Source organism: Mesitornis unicolor, unplaced genomic scaffold, assembly GCF_000695765.1.
Source record: "Mesitornis unicolor isolate BGI_N332 unplaced genomic scaffold, ASM69576v1 scaffold4844, whole genome shotgun sequence".
In the NCBI taxonomy this organism is placed as follows: Eukaryota; Metazoa; Chordata; class Aves; order Mesitornithiformes; family Mesitornithidae; genus Mesitornis; species Mesitornis unicolor.
In genome coordinates, this window is record NW_010181929.1 from 41,310 (window position 1) to 63,861 (window position 22,552).

Consider the following 22,552-nt stretch of genomic DNA (forward strand, 5'->3'; position numbering starts at 1 on the left):
ATAGGATTGCCCAAAATACTGTATTGTTCTTAGAAGATAAGGACCAGCCATAAGAGCTTGTATAGTCCAGGCCTTTCAGTTTAAAGAACTGCTTGGACCTTTAATAACAGATAATCGTAATAAAGACACTAAGAACAGACTCATTCAACAGATTCCCATAGAGGAAAAAGACTTCTCACAGAAGAGGAAGGTGTCCAAGAAGCCTATCAGTAACTAAGTAGATGAAAAACCCTGAAAAACTCTTCATCTGCAGATATATAGCAGTTACAACCAAGTGACCTTTGCCACGAAGGGCTAAAAACCTCCAGGGCTAAAGGGGCACATGCTGCAATCCAAAATGCAGTGCAGGTACCTTTCCTAGAGGCAGCAATTTTGCTTCACAACAATCTAAAAACTCAAACTGCTTCACTAAATATGCGTTTTATTTGGTGCCATCTGTACTACAACATTTCTGACAGGGAAAGAATACATCTATAGTACTATGAAAGCTACTCAGTGTCTCTGTTGCAAGAAAAAGGGAGCAAAGGTTTGAGAAGTGGTGATGATGCAGCTGCCTCACAAGAAGGGTTTAAAAAAACATAAGAGTTCTGGGCATTGAAATCAAGAGGCAGAATGTACCCAAAAAAATCAAAAGGTTTTTAGGACAAGCTGGAATGAACATTATCCAAAGCTAACGTCCTGTTATACCTTGTGCGTCATTTTTAGCAAGAGTATATATTGACAGAAGTACCGTTACTAATTCCATACCAAAAGCTGTGGAAGTACCACTCACAACCACTTTCATGTCAAAACACCTAACAAGCATGGCTGAACCACATTCTGGCTGTAGCCTGGTTTTTCAAATGATCCCTAACATTGACTTCTGCAGAGGAAATAGCCCTACGTTCTCTGAAAAACCGAATTTGCATTATTTAACCTCAAGTGAATTGTACAGATCCTAGAAGCAGAAGAAAGTCAACACTCAAGAGAGTGATAACACAGAACAGGCCACAGGCAATGGTCATAGGGCCAGAAATAACAGTGACTAAATAGAAGAAACAGCTCCAAAAGACAGTTTTGTTGAGCACTAAGGCGACAAAGACATCTACATTATAAGCATGGCCTTGAAGTATTAAATTCCCTTCCCAGAAAAGGATGTGTATTCGCAATTGGTAAAATACCAATTTATCTGAAGAGTCAGTGACAACAAATCAATAGTGCTTTTCACAGCTGCAGTCTTATGTGCGTATGCAGACCTAAGCCTCACATAAAAGCAAGCAAATTGAGTACCTATGAAGCAAACAACTTCAGAAATGGATTTACATCCACAAAAGCAAACATTACATTGTTTGCTTAAGAGCAATGAACACAATACTTAATACAACACTTTCAATCTACTTAAAACCATTAAAAACCAATAATTCCCCTTAGTCTTCAACAATAATGATTAACTAGAAGAAAGTCCTATAGCAAAAGACAGCAAAATTTCAGAAATTTATGGGTTTTAATTCATAATGTATTCCTAGAATATGGTGTCATACCCCACTTCTTCACGGGTTCATTCCATTCCACACTTATCCCGTGTACAATTTGCTTTCAGTCTTTTGGAAAACGCAAATAGAAGTCTTTGTGCTTTCCAAAAAACTAAACTTTTTCTGTACTTTCTAATCCTCAATTTTGCACAGAAGTTAACCTGCTTTTTTAAAGTATTTTACTTAAAAATAAGTAAGGAAAAGTAAGATGGCATACTGACTGAAAAATCAAAACAGGTACTGCTGAAATTTAATCTATGCAGAATTAACTTTTTGCAGCATCATCATAGGCAAGGCTTTGTTCTAGTTTAATTCCTAAGCAACAGGCACTCCATATGCTGCACAGCTACAGAAATAACCCCTGAAGATGACTTCTTTCATCCCTCTGAAGAAAAAATTCCCGATCTGCTTTCCCCCTTTTTATGAATGCAAAGCACCTCACCAACTGCGATCTTTTTTCTTGCTATTATGTCAGAGTATAAGAGTCGGTCTCAGAGGAATACAGCTCCGGATTGCAAGTTTCAGGTCACAAAAATCCCTCTTGCTACAAAACAAGAACCTGACCACATAACAAAGCATGCAGTGAAAGTGGCAAATCAGTTTGTGTTGACTAAACTGAGTGAAACAGAGAAGTAAAATGATCAGCTTTAGTGATCAAAAGAAAGGCAGCAATATACTAGGCTACTGCATTTAAACTACAGGATCTAACAGCAACTCTACACAGACCTAATTCAACTGAATTACTGCTTCATTCATGCTTCATCCCAGCCTCTCAACAAATTCATATTTTTAAGAATTAATATCAAGTTTGAGGTAAAAAATGTAGTTTGTTTGGGTTTTTTTTAATTGCATGCATATATTAACTTTCATAACAAGTTTAGGATGATATATAAGAGCATATATATATAAGAGTATTACTTTAAAGAAACAGTTTAGGGTAATAGAGCTACAAGATTTCAGATCTCATGGTTTAAATTTAAATTTATAGCATGAACATTTACATAAACTTAATTATATCCAAGTTCATTATCTTAAGCCAATTCAGAGAAAATATGACAATTTAAGAGCTTCATACAAAAAAAAATCTGGTAAAAATAGTAATTACCAATTTGTGATTAGAGACTGCATAAGACATTTGGTAAGATTAAGGCATTTTCAAATTCAGAATAGACATTTTTTCCCCCATCGAAGTATTCATTATTTCATTGCAACTCAAAATTTATTTTGATTTCTCTTTTGCTAACAAAAAAACTCTGTGTAGCTGTTTACACAAAGTTATTAACTACTAAGATGCTACTGGTTTTTGATAGATCTAGGGTCTTCTAAGACTTGAGTATCTGATAAGATAAAAAAGGATTTAAAACAAAACACTACCCAGTCTTCCCCGATATGCAGAATCCAATATATCCCTAAACTGTTTTAAACTAATTGTAATGTAATTCGGAACATCAACAAACTGTTTTTCGCACAAGCAAAACGTCTTTATTCTTTGTATACAAGCTATATCTACATCCAGCTCAGTAGGATTACAGCAGCTCCAGATGTCAAGCCTAAGCTAGCTTGAAACCATCCAGCTTGATAACAGCTCAACCACTGCTCACAGAAAATACCCAGACTGAGGTTTTCAAGCCTCATCTCTCCTGCACCTCCCTCCCTGAGCACTGTGCAAGTTTTACAATAACTTTGAACTAGGCAGACTGGCAGTTTTACAGGTAACTTGGGCATATTTATATAAACTTTAGTCACATAACTGACAACAAACAGTTTATAATTCCAGAATTTTTCTTTTAAACTCTGATTGACAACCCTCATTCTATCATGAGATTTTTAAAGGCATAAGGCTGATCTCACACATGGGCTCCTTAAGGCTTCTGAAAGAACCATGGACAGTCTTTAATACAAAGCATGCAAAAAAAGCCATCTTTAAAAGCATTGGTTTGAGGTAGCCCATTTCACTTAGATGGACCAGAAAAGGTCATGCAATTATGGAACCTCAACTGTGGTGACAGTGACCTCCAGCTCAAGGTGACAACTTCTTAAATTGCTATTACTTTCAGCACAGAACCAAGCAAACGAGTTCAGAAAACAAGTATTCATAGCAACTTAGCAATTATGCTGCCCATATACAATACTAGATAGAAGGGGTGGTTTGTTTTGTTTTGGGTTTTGGTTTTTTTTCAATAATGAAGCACTAGGAAAAATATTTGCCTATCAAAGCTTTTAAACTTGCTCATTCTTCGAGATTTGATTTTGAAGTAATTTAAAACTGGTGAAAGTGTGTTATTGGTTCTTCTGTGCCGAATCATCAGTTACTAGAATAAATCATTCTGTGTACGCAATTCATGATTAATCAGTTTTTAAGCATAGAAATTCAGCTGATCATGGCTCTGTTACACAAATCAACCATCACTTTCACTCTTCATAAAAGTTTTTTAAAAAACTAAATAGGTCTATTTTCAACAGGTCCTTTACGAAAACAATTTTAATAAAAAAGAAAAAATTAAATAAGGTATTACACACAAGATTTTTTCAAGAGAATTTTGCATTAGTCAACAAGATGTTGAAACCTGCTGTGTTGTGTTGCCCTCTTCAGGTTGTCAGCACTTACGTTTTCTAAGGTTTTTTGCTTGACAAGCCATTGCAATTTCAGCTTCTGTCATAAAAATTTTCAGATTTGCAGTTTCAAGTAGGAGCTGACTTCACCTCTATCCCACCAGCGCTTGAAGTATTTTTGATCTAAAACTCTACAGAAATAAACTTTACTTTTGGCCTCTACTTCTCTCTAACTATGATACTAGTCTTGAGGATTATAAAAATATCAGGAAGTGTTTGAAAAGATGACTAAAAAAGCAACTTCAGCATGGGTAAGCAAGTCTCATGACTTAAAGAGCTCAATTGATTCAGCTTACCAAAGAAAACTGAAGCTGCTGAAATCACTCCATAAGATATCTTGGAGGTTAGAAAGTCAGATGACTTTCAAGTGGTATAAGGCAAAACAAAACTGGAGTTGAAGTCAGACTAATTCAGCCTTGAAATATAAGGCTTTTCACCAAAAAGACAAAAAAGATTTTAACAACCTACTAGTGCAAAAGGATGGATTCATTATTACTTGAGAACTCTACAGGTGGACCCCATTTTGATCAGTTTTTGAGAAGTTGTCATAACAGAGGCCAAATTGTGATGCCGATTTGCATACCTGCAGTGGGTTTTGCGATTGATAATCTGAGCTCTGCCAATTGAAGTGGAAATAGGAATAAAACAGTTGCTTGGGAAAGGGACATGCTTGGGCTTCCAATTAATTTTATTGAGCTAGATATTAATAATGTCAGAGTATTTAATTTCCGCCTCCCACTTTGCTGTTTTTAGAGGACAGGTCACGGAATATATTTAAATCTATTTAGACATCTCAGTACTGCAACTTTGACATAAAGAGCAAAGTGTTGGATTTAACTGATGTATCATTAACTATGAAGAATTTCACTCACAATGATTTAATCAGAACATCTTAAGGAACATATGATAGAAAAAACCTGTTCAAAGCTAAAGCCTACTATACAATTAGCCAACAAAATTAACAACCTAATCAAGACCCTTGGAAAACAGAGGCAAAGTAAATGTTCATTGCAGTACCATGGCATGTCCCAGTACCCAAATAAAGGAACAAGCAAACAATCCCAGATTATCCCCTCTTGGGCTGGCAAACACACAACAGGCAGCCTGCCTTTAGCAAGTGAGATTCTAGAAAGGCTCGAAAGAACTTGTCATTAATAGTCTTAAAGTATTTTCCCTCACACATTTTTCTATTTTTTTTCTCAAGAATGAAGTGCTATTTACAACCTTAAATCCCATACACTCACAGGGCAGACTCCAGAGGAAGGGAGGAGCACGGACAGAGAGAGAGCAAGGAAGAGCAAGTGGGTGAGCATGACACGGGGAGAGAGCAAGACACCAAAACTCAGGTATGAGAGCAAACTAAGTGCACAACAACTGAGACTCAGAGTGCTCCCATCTGCAGCCTAAGACAGCAGAGAAAAGTTCATCAGGGTTGTCTCTATCAGCATGCAGAAACTCTTCTCTGGTGCCTGACTATTATACCCCGTGACAGTGGCTGGAGCCAAAGACTGATGAAAACATCCTGCCATCTACCAGTCATATAGTTTGTTCAATAAGAAAGTGCAAAACCAGCTGGTCTTATAAACATGGGGAAAAAGCCCTCAAGCCAAACTAGCTCTAGTACTGCACAAGAAAAGAAGGACTCTTAAACCATATTATACTCAAAACATTACTATTATTTTCTCTCTTGCTATTAAAGAACAAATGAAGAAGGCACTCTATTCAACAGTAACTCTGAGGTGATGAAGTGGGGAATGTTTTTTTTGATGCAATTAAGTGTCACAAAAACATAATCACTATTTTTAAACCACCTCTGGTAGAAAAAGTTTCCATCTATGTCAAAGGTTCATCTGTTGCAAGTTCCATACAACACAGTTTAAGGCTACAACAGCTGGTAATAAAATCTTCAAGATCTCTTAGCCAACTTTTAAAACTGGAAATGAGTTGATCCTTAGTGATACCCAGTCTTTTTCTTCATCTTCTACAGTAGATGCCACGATTCTGGTCCAATCTTAGCTGCTACACTTAAAAGAAGAGGTGCTGGACAAGGGCTTTTAAAATTACCTGTGGTTAGTTTAGTTCTGACTTAGATGTTCATATTTTTGCCATCTCTTTCTCCCCCGCACACTATCAGATTTGGATACCACGCGAGGTATGATTCATATTATTCTTTAGAAATGTATTTTAACAGACAACATTTACAATTGAAAGAGCCTTTAGTTTTGAAAACATCAGGCCTTCAGTGAAAAGCATGTCAGATCACTTCATTGCATGCATTTTTTTCTGCAGCAACTTTTCCCAGTCACATTTAATCATTGCTAAGACTGATTCTTCTTAGTTGATACCATAATCTAGTCCATGTCTTTGAAGGAAAATAATTCATCCACCTCACACTCCCAAAACACAATCTAGGCAGATCCCTTCACAGATTTTCCTTCTAATAATTTTGGTGTAATGGAAGGTAGGGAGACTAAGAGGAGGAACTCTCCTCACTGAAGGCAATGCCTTGCAACTGCCTCCCATCCACCAGTATATCTTTAAGGATCTACAAAATCACTATGTGAAAACACATAGGGAATAAATACAAACCCAGGCTAAATTGGCTTTCAAGTATTTACATAGGGATATGCAAGCAACTAACTAGAATTCAAAGCTGACTTCTACTAGCACTAGTGGAAATTAAATGCAATCAGGGTGAGGGTTAAATACATCTTAAGAATACTTCTGAATTGGTTAATTCAGCACAAACCAAACAAAAAAACTAGAAACACCTGCATCCACTTCTTTAAAAAGAGGAACACTACTGAAAATATTTAGAAATAATGAGCAGCATTACTGAAAATAATATACACCGACCTTCTCAAAGGCTGTCTCAGCATCATCTGTATTTGTGTTTGGTCTTCGATTCTTAGATATTTTGGGGTTAAACTACAGCAAGTAAGAGTTTCCAGTTGAAAAGACAATGAGAATTCAGATAAGTAGTACTGGCTAAAGAGACTGCTAATACTGAATTATATATTTTTTTTAAAGCTTTACTAGCATGAAATCATGTGATATCAAAAAAATTTCCTTGTGACTTAAAGGTCTGTGCCTTATTCAGACAGCAAAACCTCCATTTTGCAAGTCCATTTATGCAACTTCTATGAAAAGACTTAAAAAAAATTTATCAGAGAATAAACAAACAACTTAGTTACCAACCAAACAAGATGTCGTGAGTGCACCAGTTTTCCCGATACATACGTTCTGATACTTACCCAAAACTTGCCACCTGCTGTGATCTCTGACAAAATAACTGACTTCCGTTCTCAATCTAAGGTTTCACTATGACAGTAAATGTCTTATATCTAACATTAAAAGTTACTTCAGTCCCATTGCAAGATCATATAGGTTAGTACCGTTATTAAAACTCGTGATAAAGTAGTATCAGGCTATTCACTACTATGAATAAAGGACTTTTTTGATAGTTACAGGTACAAAACTTAAATGTAAATAGAAGAAAATGTTTCAAAGATTAAACAGAGCAGATCTGTTTAATTCACAGACAAGCTACATGAATTCTATACAAGCTTTTAACCATACTTAATTCCAAACTTCATCGTGATCCTAATGCTATAAAAACTAAGGAGACATCGAAAAATTGTAAGGATTCCATAGAATGTGTTTCCAAATAAACTGTTGAGAAAACAATCCACTGGTGTATTAAATAAGAAAAAATATTCTAAGCTAGTTTTGGATTGAAAAATATACCATTAGAAGACTAAGGAAAGAACTAGATGCAAGACCTATGCCATTAATTTCACTTTATAATGGCAACAAGAAAAGAAGCCTACACAGTAGTTGAGGGAAAACTGTCGTTCCTGAAATGTCTGATTTCAGACTTTTCAGAGGGCATTTTGCTTCAAAGCAGTCTGCATAGTTAGCAGCTATTTTTAATGACAGAATTAGCTTTTTAAAAAAACAAACATCATCTATACCAGCCGTAGCACATTCTCAAGTATTACACACAACATAACGAGTGGTAATTACCTATTAGAATGAATACAGTTTATTTTGTCTTTGCTGATTGATGCAACTCAAGAGTCCAGCAAAGATGGGTATACAAAAAGTTTTACCACAATTTTAGAAAAGGGAACGTATAATTCTGTAAACAGATGATGATACATGACACTTCAGTGGAAGAGTTTGGTAAAAACTGTTTTATTTCATTGTCTCCTACCTGATAAATTCTAAATGGGATGTATCGAAATCCACTATCTTCTGGAGAATACTCCATGAGTTTTCGATTTATTGCCCAAAACTGCTCAAATTTATCTGTGAAGGTAAAATTGGATTTTGTTAATATTAATAACATATATTATTTTTTCAGCTAAAGAGGTAAATGAGGCAATTGAAACAACATGCAAACTTTTCTTACAGAAGTTTGACCTATACGAATCTATAGTGCACATTTCTCCTCCCTATTTAGCCTGAAGTCAAAGTCCATCTGCATTCTCCTACAAAAACAGTGATGTGGCAACTTATCAAACTGAAAGAAAAAGCAACTTCAATTCATATTGTATCTCTCACTGTTAGAGATATACTGGTCCACAAATTATAGCCACCTCAATTAACAGTGCCTGTTGCTCCACTCTCTGCTGCTACTGGTCCACACTGTCTCACAGTTTGTTAAAAATATCTAATTGTTCTTAACTATATATGAACAATAGGTATAAAGCAGAGAGAAACCAAAGCAGTAGAAAAACCTTCTTGAGGGGTTTACATTTGGATTTGTAAATCTTAAAATAATCTGCCACAATGTGTGATATAATCAGAAAATATACTGCCAGTTTCACGACAACTTGAAATAAAAGTTCAAAATACATGCTTGTTAATACTATCCAAGTAACCAGGTTTCTTAAAGCAGCCCGAGGCAGCACACCATTTCATCCTGTTAAGACATTACAAGAACTAAATAGTTTATTCCACTTAAAATGTATTAAGGACAACATGGGTCCAGAGCAGTAAAGGCTTCCATACATACAAATCAATCCAAACCAAGCAACCAACCAATACCAAAAGTGACAGAAAAGAACATGAAGAGCTAAGATTAATAAAGCTGCCATTAGCCTTACTGGAGAAGGCAGCTTTAGAAAGGGAACAGCAAGCGATGTATTTCCCTTCTTACAGGCCCTAACTCTCCAAGACACCAAACGCAACAGACATTTCCTCAGAAGGACCACAGACTCTCCCATATTCTCTCCTCAGCACCATGTTCAGCTGTGTCTCAAGAAGCCTGGAGGTATAACCATTAGAGAATTCAGTCCCTCTGAAGCAAGGTAAAACTCAAATCTATTTGCAGAATCAAGGTTCTTCCTGCTTCCAAAACTGCTGGTAACAATTAAATCAATTGCAGAAAATTCGAAGAATTTGAGATTTATTTCACTCCAGCATACAGCACATATGTTTGTCAGTGCAATACAAGACACGGTTAATACACATTGCAAGGTTTATAACATGCTGTTTTTCCTGACCGAATGTGACACAAGGCAAGAATTTCCAAGAAACTGTAAACAAACTCCTGCCAGGTATTCTGTAGGAGCATTTCCTGATACTTATCTCAGAAAGTACCTCCACACCCTTGTTTCTTGATTAGCAGCAAGAGCCTCTTGACAAGCACTTACCTGAGCTGCAGTCAGCACCACCACACAGGCACCTGCCTGAGACCAGGAGCTGCCTGGACACAGGGCTCTACCCCATAGCAGGGTCCTACCCATAGCTCACAAACTGGGCAGCTCAGCAGGTGACAGTGACAGCCCTGGAGGTAACTGCACCCAAGGAAGCCTGCATTTGGGATACCCAGCCTACAATGTCTGACACACAGAATGACTGCATCCTCCTCAGGAACTCTGTCAAGGGGAAGGTGAATATTTAGCATACTTCCCCCATCCTTGGAGACAGCACTGAGAACAGCTTACAGCTTTCACTACAGATTGTGTGGACAGGCAGGCTACAGCAGGCAATTGTCAATTTATACTTCAATTACCACTTCTGACTATACTGTAAAATCAGTTGATAAAACTACTAATTACAGTGATATAACAAAACAACTCAAGACCTAATTAAGCTAAGGAGCTTCAGCAGACTCTTAAATAAGGAATCTACATACTTAGAGACATCCCATCACAACAAAGATAAAACAAACATTAATTTCATTTACTTGTTTAATGCTTATATCACAACAACTAGGAAAGTTGGGTAAACAGCTTACTGTCTTCAAAATTCAGTAGAGATTCAATCAGTTCTGATCTTATGGATCTGAAGAACAAGAAATTCTGAACAAGTAACAGACTTATGGTAAGAACTTAGGTGTATTGTGCCTCGTGGCATATATGGCAAACAAGTGAGGAAAAAAAAGGAGAAAAAAAAAGTTAAACAGTGGTAATGCACATTTAAATAACTTTTCTTTATTCTAGCTTCCTCACCTCCCAGAAATCATCCAAGTAATCTTATTTAAGGCAGGTAAATTTACAAACTTATACCTCTTATTCTCTGAACACACTGACAATGCTCAGGACAGCCTGCCGTTCTGTCAAAATGTTTCAATTTCTAATAATTTTTGTAGTTTCTAAACATAATAGCAATAAATCTGCAACAGCTGAATGATGAACTTGTTGCATTTTGTAATCAAGTATGTTTTATCAATCCACCTGATAGCCCGGGGAGTGAAAAAACATCCCAGCAAATTAGCTAGACATAATGCCGTCAAACACGTAAAGACTCATCTCTGCAACGTGTACAGCACTGTCTGAAGACATCTAAGCTAATTCACTCTAACCTTATATTGTATCCATAGTAAGAGGTTTGGAGGACAGCGGTATTTTTACTACAGGAAACTGAGTTGGGTGTAAGCAAATTAACACAAAATTTTCAATTAAGCAGCAGGAAAAGGCTATCCAGTTTGCATACCGATATATATGACCTGGCAACAGCTTTTATTAGCATAAGGAGCGTTGGCTGAATGCCAGAATCCCAAAGCTCCAAAATGCAAAATCCAAAGATAACAGCTTTCATACAACCCTTAAGAGAAAAACAAAAAATCCAACACACGTGCACACACACACACACACACACACACACACACACACACACACACTCCCCTTGAAAATATAAGTGAAAAGGTTAATAATTCTCCCATTTTTGTGTGTCACTACCTCCTATTTATGCAAAACAGACTTAGGGAAGCTATTAATGCTATGACGAGCTATAAGAACTAATCAGTACTTTGGCTAGACAGGACTTAAAGACAGAAGGTGCTGGCGGGAAGTTTGACAATCAAAACAAAACTGAGTTTTCATCAAGCCAGTAAACAAGGAAGAGTGCTCTACCTATCAGCAAAAGCACTGTACACACATCTCCCTCCCTCGTGAAAAGCTTATGCAGTCTACACGATATCTAAACTCCCGTAACAGTCAAATCTGATTACTCTTGTTTTCCACAGTCCATCTGTTTTTAAGAAAGTGCTTGACCGATGTTTAGAAGAGTTTCTGTATTAGCAAAAAACCAGTACTTGCAAAAGGCAGATGGTCATATCTGAATAACAATATTTAAATTAATGGCAATAAAATTCAAACAGAAGTGAGATTAGTGACAGTACAAAAAAGTTTCAGATGACTCTACTAATCATATTTCTTAAACAACAGAGGATGGTTGCTATGTAACTTTGCCTAAAGTGAAATACAAAAACTTTCCTCTCTGTATTTTATGTCAAAGGTCAGAAAAATCAATAATCAAATAATGGAGGAGAGATCCAGCTGAAAAATCAATCAGCTAAGTCACTTGTGTTATAAATACTCATTTATTAGAAATGCAGTCACTGCATGTCCAGACACAGGACAGACATTTGCCTTCAGTAATACAGAGATGCACCGAATCGAAGGAGAGCTTGAAGTTATTTATATATATAAATAGTAGGAGTTGGCAAAAACAAGGATTTAATGTAATCCATAACAACTATCTCGGTACACAAATTCATAAAGTAACAAATTAAACCTCAAGCAGATTTTCAAACAGTGTCACATTATACATTTAGGGTTCAGAAATCTATCACTGCACTTGTTCGTGCCTTTAAAGCGCCCTTTAAAACAGGTTTGTTTTGTTGTTGTTATTTTTTTTTTTAAAAGAGAATGTTACTGGAAAACACTTTGAGAATTACTGTTTCCTCCATTAAGCAAGACTGGAGAGCCTTTAGCAGTCATTGAAATTAATTCGAATTTACAACTGTTACATTAAAAAGTGGTTAGCAACTCCACTCATAGTTTGTTGTTAATAGTAACTGCTAAACCTTTTACTACTAAGCAGTATTAACTAAGGGTAAGAGTCGAGGCTGAGATTTTGAAGTCTGGGCCTTCTTCTCAAGCTGAGATTTGGGGGCAACATTCTTCAGACAATGAGAAAGATTAGTTTCATTTGTGCTAGCATCTTACAGTCATTCTCTGAAACTCAAGTGCTGTCATGCTTCAAATGACTAGAAATTTCACACAGATTTTGATTTTAGATGCATCTCTTCCACACACCTGACTCTTCACAAAAACGGTAATCAGGGTGGATCACCAAGAGGGCAAAGGGCACTGCTTGAGCGCTTGCAATCAACACATGCATTTCAACGCAGCCTAGCTTTGAATCAGCATACACAAAGAATAAAGGCAAGTATCACAGAATCAGAAATTATATCTACAAGTAACTTGCAATAAGACACAGTGGTCACAGCACACGGACAGTTAAAATGAAATTCCCACTGTAGAACAGTGGGCAAAAGAACTAAAACAAACCACATTAAACTTGCCAGCAGAAATATCTTAATAATAAGGATTTGTTTCTGTATTTGACACTGATGCAACTGCTATCAGAATACTGACTTCAGAAGTGCATATATTTCAAGAATATGTGGAGACACTTTAAATAACAGAAAAAAAAAAGCAGAAATGAGGGAAAGGTTTAAATTCAAAAAGGAAATGGTAATTCACAGCTTTTATCTTCCAGTATCTTTAGAAAGTCAAACAAGTGAACAAACAGGTGTCATAGCTGAAAACAGCACTCCATGTGGGGTCTCACCAAAATTGAGTAGAGGGGCAGAATCACCTCCCTCAACCTGCTGGTCACGCTTCTTTTGATGCGGCCCACAATATTGTTGGCTTTCTGGGTTGGGAGTGCACTTTATCAGCTCACGTCCAGCTTCTCATCCACAGTACCCCCAAGTCCTTCTTGGCAGGGCTGTTTCCACTTCCTTCATCTGCCAGCCTGTAGATACTGGGGGTTACTCCAACCCAAGTGCAGGACCTTGCACTTGGCCTTGTTGAACCTCATGAGGTTTGCATGGGCCTGTTTCTCCAGCTTGTCCAGGTCTCTCCCGACAGCATCCTGTTCCTCAGGTATGTCAGCCACACCACTCAGCTTGGTGACATCCACAAACTTGCTGAGGGTGCACTTGATCCCACTGTCTAGGTCACTGATGAAAATATTAAACAGCACTAGTCCCAGTGTGGACCCCTGAGGAACACCACTTGTCACTGATCTCTATCTGGACATTGAGCCATTGACCACTACCCTCTGTGTGTGACCATTCAACAAATTCCTCATCCACTGAGCAGTCCATCCATCAAATCCACACCTCTCCTACTTAGAGAGGAGGATGTTGTGGGGGACTGTGTCAAAGGCCTTACAGAAGTCCAGACAGATGACAGTCTTCCCATGTCCACTGATGTAGTCACTCTTGCTGCAATTTGTAACCAAATTCTTTTGTACTTGCCCAACTCCATTGCCAGTGGAGGCATATCTAAGAAGAGTCTGACTCCATCTGCTCTACAAGACTTAAGCAGTAGAAAGCAGCTATTAGATATATCTTTAGCCTCCTCATCTTAATGCTAAACAAGGCAGTTCCCCCACTTTCTTCTAATACAGCATATGCTCCAGATCCCTAATTATCCTAGCAGCACTCTGCTGGACTCTTTTCTGTTTGCTAACATTTCTTTTGTCCTGTGGTCCCAAAGAAGACACAGCATTCCCCACACAGCTTTACAAGTGCTGAGCCAAGGGGAGTAATTACTCACCATCTGGCTATATTCTGGGGGGCACAAGGGCTAAAGCAGCTCCCTGGTTAATCTTCATTTCTGCAACACCACACAACAGACCTGTGTTCAGCTGCTTGTTCACAATTACCCACTTCCACAAAGCTGCTTCCCAGTCAGTCCCTAGCCTGCCCTGACGTCTGGGATTTCTCCTGCCCCTGGTGCAGGACTCTGCACTTGCATCTGAGCTTCAAGAGGCTCCTGGTGGCCTCCTGCTTGTCATGGTCCCTCTGAACAGCAAATCCACCCTCCAGTGGGTCAAAGGCTTCCTCCAACGTTTTCTTTGTCATAAATAAATTTACTAAAGGTATAATATATATCACACACAAACAAAATGCACTGTACAGAGAGTTGCACCTGCAAATCAAGGATACAAAGTATATTTTCTTAACATTAAATAAGTATATTTTCTACTGAGTTCTGCTCTAGCATGCACTGCGTTTAACTGCTGAAGTGAGAAAGGAGTCTTCTCAAAATTTAGTTTCAATTCTACTTCCACAGTGTTTCCAGGAAGACTAAGAATCTACATGCATATATAGTTCTGCTGACCAATGAGTAATTTTAGCCAATTTTATAAAAAGTTAAATGCTGTGCAGTATGCCTCAAGCATGAAGCAACTTTGTTGATGAAAAATAAAAACATTAAACACTTCAAAACTAACTGTACCATGCTACTCAGAAATAGTATTTATAGCTGGTTACTCTCATTTCTCAGCTATTTAAAGACCTGTCTCTAAATTAATTTAGGCCACCTAAAATAATTCTTGTACAATAAAAATATAGATAATTACAATTGTCAAGGAGGTCAGGAAGACTCTGATACATGTGTGACTCTTCTGATTACTACAGTTTAGTGCCAGCCTTTTGAGAACACAGTTTGAAATACTGGTATAGCATCATTAAAATGTAGGATTTTATTTTCTTTTCGATTTTACACATTTCCACCATTCACTGCTAAAATATTCTTGCTATTAAACGCTTAGGTTTCTTGGGTATTCTGGCAGATCATGGTATAAAATACAAACCCACAATCAAAGAGGGCTTTCCAGACTTATCTTCAAGCAAAAGTAACTATCAGAAATTGAGAGATAGGACCTTAGAAATGTTTCAACTTAATATAAGTGACAGAAGTCAGCTACAGAAATATCGGGAAATATTCTTCACATTATAGGTAACAAAGTAACAACATTCAACATGAATGTCATATCTGAAGGTACCCAATGGTCATTACCTGAAATATCTCCACCACGTGATGTACCCTTTAATCTTACATACTCTCCAAATTCACATTCAGCTGGCATGTTACTATATACCACCGCACCAAAGCAGCAGAGACTGTAAAATTTGAAAGTAAAGAACAAATAAGCTTTACTTGGCCTGCTCATACTAAGGAAGACATGGAATCACTGCAAAAGTAAACATCGTGCTAAGTAGCTCAAGTACGAGTAACAGCCAAGTACAGTTGTACGGTCCTTAGGCTTGGCTACCTAGGTCTGTCACCCCTGTTTTAGTACTTTTATCATTTATATGAATTAAAACAACTCAACTCTGATTGCCTATATGCACTATAACAGATTCCCAACAGTAGTGTTTACAACCAGAGAACAATTAGGAGAAACTTCCTTATGTATAGTTAGCTATAAATTCTATTTTAAAAAAATGTTAATGCATAAGACACACTATAAATGGAGCTACGGATGCATCCCAAGAAAAAAGGGGCAACCCCTCCCCTAATACTGTACAGTTCGGTTTGAGATCAGTGTATTTAACACATTTACTTTTATGCTGTAATTTATCCATTAGTTTTTATAGCAAAGTAGTGTTCTGAAGATAAAGAAATAAACGCATCTTGCTTAAGTTTTGCAGGTTAACAGGACATCTGAAAACTCTATGACAAAGCAGCATTTCACTCTTCAGATTATCTGTCAGATCCAAAAAGGCCTTTCCTCCATTTTCTTTTAATATACCCAAGGAAGCAACACCTTATCAACATTCTTTTCACTTATTAAACGTGTTCACGAAACAGAAGTTTCACTTTAAGTACACTGTTTCCTTAACACCACCTCCTTTCATTTCTAGGTCATCAATTTATCTGGAAAAGGTTCAGGGGAAGAAAATCATCAAGATGGACTACTTTCCTTTATTCAAATATGAAAATGCATGCATCAAACCAAATTTAAGCTTCCTGTGTAGCCAAAAAGCAGGTGATCTCAGTAGGTATTGTCACTTTAGCTACAAAAAAAGCTCTGATGACTATTAAACAAAAATAAGTAATCCATTTTTTAAAAATATAACCCACAGGTTGTGCAGGAATAGAACGGCAGGGGTTGCTACAGACTGCCCTGAGTAAGTCAAAGGGAAAAGCACTCCTGACAATTTTACTCATCCTCCACTTCTTTGCTCCAAGTCTAGATAGGCTGGATATTCTAATACTTTGCCTCTGATTATGCTCTGTTTACATACATGAAAATAAAGCAGCGTATCTCCATATAACTCTCTAACCTACTTTGCTTTCCCTGTACTAGTTTTTTTCTAAAATACAGCTTTTCTTAAAAGTTAAGGAGCCTTTATGTTAATGCATCTGTCAAATTTAGGAGTTTACTAACAGAAAGTAACTTTGAAGCATTTCAAACAGCAAAGCAAAAAAAAACCCTCAAAAAACGAAGAAAGTTAATTTTTTTAATTCAGTCATTTTTTTAGAGATAATTTACTTTGAAATTTAGTTAGAACTTACATGTCTTTCAGGAAATGAAATACTTTGAGGGGGAGGGGAGGAAGGTAAGCAGGAGGCAACAAAAATCAAGGTTCTGCGTCACCTACACCCAAGTATAACAGATTTAGAGAAATAGTCAAAGATTCTCTCAATCTGCCTCCAAGTCTACAAAATATCTCAAAAAACCTACAGAGACAAGAGCAATGAAGGTAGAGAACCAGCTTATTTCTGATTCAGGTTGAAGATGAAAGGCACACATCCTTCAGAAGAAAGTCTGGAAAGTTGTTGTATTTCTGAAAAAATGGCAATGTTGGAGGAAGACGGTCAAAATAGGGACAAAACACAAAGCCTTTGCAACTGCAACAGGTATATAAATTTAATCTCTCCAATATATATGAATAGGCTATATGGTTGGCAGATTACCTGTGCCAAAGATGCAGATACCTCCAAGCTTGCTCCCTCAGAGTTTAACAGTTTTCATCAGACACATGGACATCTAACACAAGACGGTGGTAACACTAGAAAGCATCTTTATCTACCTCTGCCTACCTATCCCTAGGCAATCTCCTCTCATTGTGGAGACTTCAGTATGAAGCAGCAGCAGAGCGCTGAGTTACCTTTTGCTTTTCTCCTTTTTCTGCCTTTGTGCAGTTCATGCTCTTCTTTGCGACCCACTGATTTTCCCCGGTCTCACAAACACAGCAGCTCTGCTCTGCCCCCTTGCTGAGAGCAGAGAAAGCCAAGCACGGAACTCAGGCTGCCATCGATTCCTCACCTTTGCACTGTGACAAAGTGCAGCTACGCAAGTAGGCACCAGGCCACCACAGAAGAGTAACAAGGCAAAAGCCAGTTTTGAGGGGCTGACAGTTTAGAATCCCAATACTGCACCCACACGGGTGAAGCATTAGTTTACTCATTTGTGCAGAAAGGGCAAACAAGCCAGTAAACACTGCAGATCCAACACTGAAGTCTAAGCCACAATCCATTACCAGAAAAAAACCCAATCCACAACCAATCAAACCCCAAAAATCCACCAGCACAAAAAAAACGTCCCTGGGAAGACCCACTCTGATGCACCTGATTCATTCTGCACCTGCTCCAGCTCAGCACCAGAACAGCACCAGGCTGACTTTGTACAGAACTATTTGAATCTGTCTACACTGCACCCCTCTTGGTTCCACAATATAGGCAACCCCAATGTTTGTTGTATGCCATGCTATCTAACTCCAGAATAAGCAGGTATTGACACTACTTGCAAGAAAACTCAATGCATTTCCAGAAATTTTTAACCACCAGCCCAGAAAGGTAATGACTTCTCTTTAAAAAAAATCCTCTTTTAACCAATACACTCATTTTCAAAGCTCAAAAGAATTGTTCAGCCTTTCTTCATAGTTAACAAAATCTCTGCAGATAGAGCATGCACAGATATTACTATTTTGGTAGCAACATAGGGAAGAAGGAAAAAATGGCTTTTTGATTTAAAAACTAATGGCTTCTTCATTCATTCTCCTGTTAAAGTCCTAAAGATTTTCTAAGTACATATTGCCCAATATAAGTTTCAAATGACCAGTTGAGTCTGGAGATTTGTTCAGCTACCAAAGCATGCTCATCATCTCAGACTACGATAAGGAACAGCATTGCTCCCCATCAGTTCCCTACAAAGAAAAACACACATCAAACCCAAGTGGGCCATGCCTACACAGCACAAAAGAGATGCTGATAATGTATGGCACTGTTTCTTTTCGGCAGTTCAAACATTTCTAAACAGGAATGCGATAACCCTGAAAAAATACAACTTCTGTCCCTCAAAACCCCAGGACTGGTTTAGATATGATTCAGAAAGAAATGCAAGAAAACATAGGCCTGATTCTGACAGTAAGACAAGAAAGAGATCACATGCATTGAAAGACAAAATATTGCACATTCTGGATGTCTGCATGATTGTTCTCCTTTAATAAGAACTCTTCAATATGGCCATTTAACTTTTGGTAAGCCCCACAGTATGAATGAGCATTACATTCTTTTTCCATAATATTTTCAGTAAAATAATGAGTTCATTATTTTTTATAATATATAAAGAAGCCTTAAAAATGGCTGAGTTTTTACTGTCTGTTTCCCCCACTCCAATACCAAGTCTAATCTTCACTGGTTATAAAGGATGCTTGTGAAAATTTCAGGGTATGGTTGCTTATGTCTCTTCACAACTGATTAAAAGCAGCTGTGTTGAATCTAAAAACCCTCCTTTATCCAAACCATTATATGCTGAAGTTATAGATATTAATTCTTTGAACCATGCAAAAAAAAAAAAACCACCAACCAGCTCTCCCCTTAAAACCAGTTGAGATTTCCTTTGTTTGATCCTGAGTCATCACTAGGCACAGAGAGTCTTAATGTTTCAAAGCTGAAAGTCTTTATTTTTAAACACAAAAGGCAAGAAAAAACCAACCCACTTGAAAATCCTCTTTATCCATTATAAAAATGGCCATAACACTATTAAAGCAAGAACAGTAGTAACATTTTCCATCAGTTCTGACCAAAGAATTTTAACAGTTCATACAGAGGAACAGAGGTCAGTAGAGTTATGTAGCCTGCCTTTATTGCTTCCCTACCATGATGCTGCTCAAAGTGAGGGCAACACAGATGTACCCATCCTAAAGAAGTGTTCTAGCTAAGAACTAGCTGGTTTATGGACAAAAAATGGCTAACTCAAGTCTGAAGAACAAGAAAAACCACAGCACAAGCAATAGCCAGAAAAGTATGTTTACCTTCCTGATTTGGTAGTAGATTAACACAAACCCAGAAATGGTGGGAGGGATGAAAAGGCTGTTATGAAGACCTACCAGCTGTTACCAGCACAAGATTTTGCCACAAATTCACTATTACAGCTCTTCCCCTAAAACAAAAAGTTTCTCATGCTACCTGTTCAAGCACTTCCTTCTTAGCAAAAACATCTATACCACATTTCACTTGTAATTGGTAATTTTATTTCTCCAAACAAGCAAAACTGGACTTTTTTTCCCAAAAATTTAAGTTTAATACACATCCTGCAAGTATTACTATCACTTGTTTAATGAGTAACACTTCATATATTTAAGAACTGAAGAAAATTGTTTGATGTTTCACAGAAAAAACCGACTGCAGATGTATCATTACTTACAAGGCAGTTATCACAAATGCTACTTTCTTTTCTTTCTTGTGGTCGTTCATTCTGTTTCACAAAGAGGTTTAAAACTATTGTAACTCAAATGAAAGCCTATAAAAACATACTGAAAGATACAACATGCTTAAAAAGAGTTTTCTTGGTTTCACAAGCTTTTCTTGTTTCTCTTTTATGAAGACCTGAGAAATTAAAATTAGCATTTGAAAGTATTCAAAAGATTGTTTTAACTTCTCATTTAGGTGTCAGATTCCACAGGTGTGATTCCTCATCAAGTACAGTGAAACCTTCTCAAAATCAGCCTTGCCAGGCAACCTCTGCTCTTAACAACATAAAGCAAAACAGTAAAATTCTGGTTTCCCTACCACTGAAGATATTCTTGGGCAAATAATCAACTAAAAGATAGAGACTAACATGAGCCTGGAAAAAACCCTGCATATCTGTTCTCTTACCTTACGTACCGAGGTTCTATAATTTCTGGTTAAGAAAAGAACCTTAATTCATTCCATTTCATTGTACAGTCAACTCTCCTGCCATTATCATATTTCAAGTTAGAAGTATTTTAGTTTTATTTTTTAAAAGCATTAACAAAAAGAGCACATAAAGTGCACTGTTGGGAACACTTGAGCACCGTGACTAAGTGACAGGATTTCTTTTTGCAATAAGGCTAGTAATTCTTGAAATAGAAAACAGAATTAGGCTGGCACAGCACAATGCTTCTCTCGAACTAAACTGCTGCAAGACAAATACTATTACAGCAGAAAACTTTTTTCACAGAATTATTAAAATTGGAGTTTCAATTTACTTGTAACCACATAAGCTTTAGGGAAGTGTCTATCTTTATACCAGTTCTGTATTCCAGTGGATCAGAGCTCTTTACTTGCTGCTACTTCACTAAAGTAAGTATGTCAGTCTGCTGACTAATACCTATACAAAGCAGAATCTCTCAAGAAGTACTCTGAATTGAAGCAAATAAAGTGTGATTTCTCACTTGATAAATTTTGCAGGTATATATAGCATCCCTCAAGATCTTACCACTCAAATGGCAAATTAAGATAATCCCTCGATTTCTAACACTCTCCTAAATTAAATAAAAAATAGAATCCAAAGTTCCTAATAAGCACTCAATCTTCAAAGTTATTACAGGAATTAATATGAAAGGCAGTATCACTACACAACAAAAAGAAATTAGAAAACACTACAGACTCACTAAATAAATACACTGAACACAAACTAATTTGGAACCTCACTGTCTAAAGGAAACGCATGCTTCAAGTCTTCTTGCATTCAAAGCTTCTCCTGTAATATTTAATTTTCCTTATAAACATAGGGGAATATGTTAATTCTAAGTGTTTAGTATTTTGTATCTCAACATATAATACACATCTTGATGCTTACAGCTTCCATGTAATAAATTTACCAGTAATAATATAAATGACAGCTTCAGAAGATGAAGAAAAAACACTGAAAGAGGTGTTACAGCCCATTCCAGACAGCAGTTTCAGAAATACTTACAAAGCTTTTCAACTTACAGGTCTCTAAGAATCATGGTAAGAGGAGATACTAAAAACAAAAGTTGTATTTTGCACTGCAATACAGATTCATGCCATCTGTGCAAAGTAAGAACAATTATTTTAGAACATCCTGTTCTGAATTATTCTGCTGACTTTTTCAAGTCAGTACTTTATCTATGCAGAAATCTTTGTGAAAGTCATGGTAATGTCAGCAACAACAAAAAAATTACATTTGGCAGAGGGAAAAGTAAAATTATTAATATACTGGGCAACTTTTTTTAAAGTTTACCTGTATCGTTTATCAGTGACAATCCTTAAGCATTAACCAGAGGGAACAACCTTTTTCACTCTACAGCCCAAGACTGTTAACACTGACCAACACTTACACCTCGGGTGTCTCCCAGCTAAAGACCATCGGTTGCATAAAGGTACACTAGACAAAGTTTTTCTATTTATTTAGTTTTGTTGCAAGTTTTGGTTTGCTACAAGAAAGTCATGAACCAATGCAGTTACTTGAGTAACTCAAGCCACTTTTGGATTATCACATAAACGGTGACTTTAAAAACAGAAGTTGTTTTCCATGATGTTAGACTAAATTCTACAGAACAACATTTTATATCCTGTACCATGACTAAAATTTGAAAAAATTATTTATTGGCATGGCTAGACCTAAATATAATTAATACTTGATGTACTATATTTACCATTCTGTAATCCCATCCACAGTTGCTTATGATCCTTTTTTTGCATCTCATTAATGACTTGACTTTTGTGCTTTAAAGCATCTGCTTCTTTTATAAAAGCCATAAAATGAGCTTCAATCACATCCTTAGAATGGCAGTGCAGAAGATCCTTTTCTGGAAAATTCTACAAAGAGATAGATCAAGAGAAATAAATGCATCACACAACTTAGAAGATGAAAAATAAATTTTATAAATTTTA

General features: G+C 37.0%; 1 protein-coding gene across 1 annotated transcript in view; it reads right to left on the minus strand.

Moving 5' to 3' along the window:
- The window catches only part of ATG5 (autophagy related 5), a gene marked incomplete at its 5' end in the record, with an annotated part of 57,090 nt that extends 34,613 nt beyond the window's left edge, over window positions 1–22,477 (minus strand). Inside the window, 2 exons of the mRNA XM_010183581.1 lie at window positions 8,341–8,435; window positions 22,315–22,477. Coding sequence (XP_010181883.1) covers window positions 8,341–8,435; window positions 22,315–22,477 — 258 coding nt within the window. The remainder of the gene's footprint in view (window positions 1–8,340; window positions 8,436–22,314) is intronic.
- Between the last annotated feature and the right edge of the window lie 75 nt (window positions 22,478–22,552).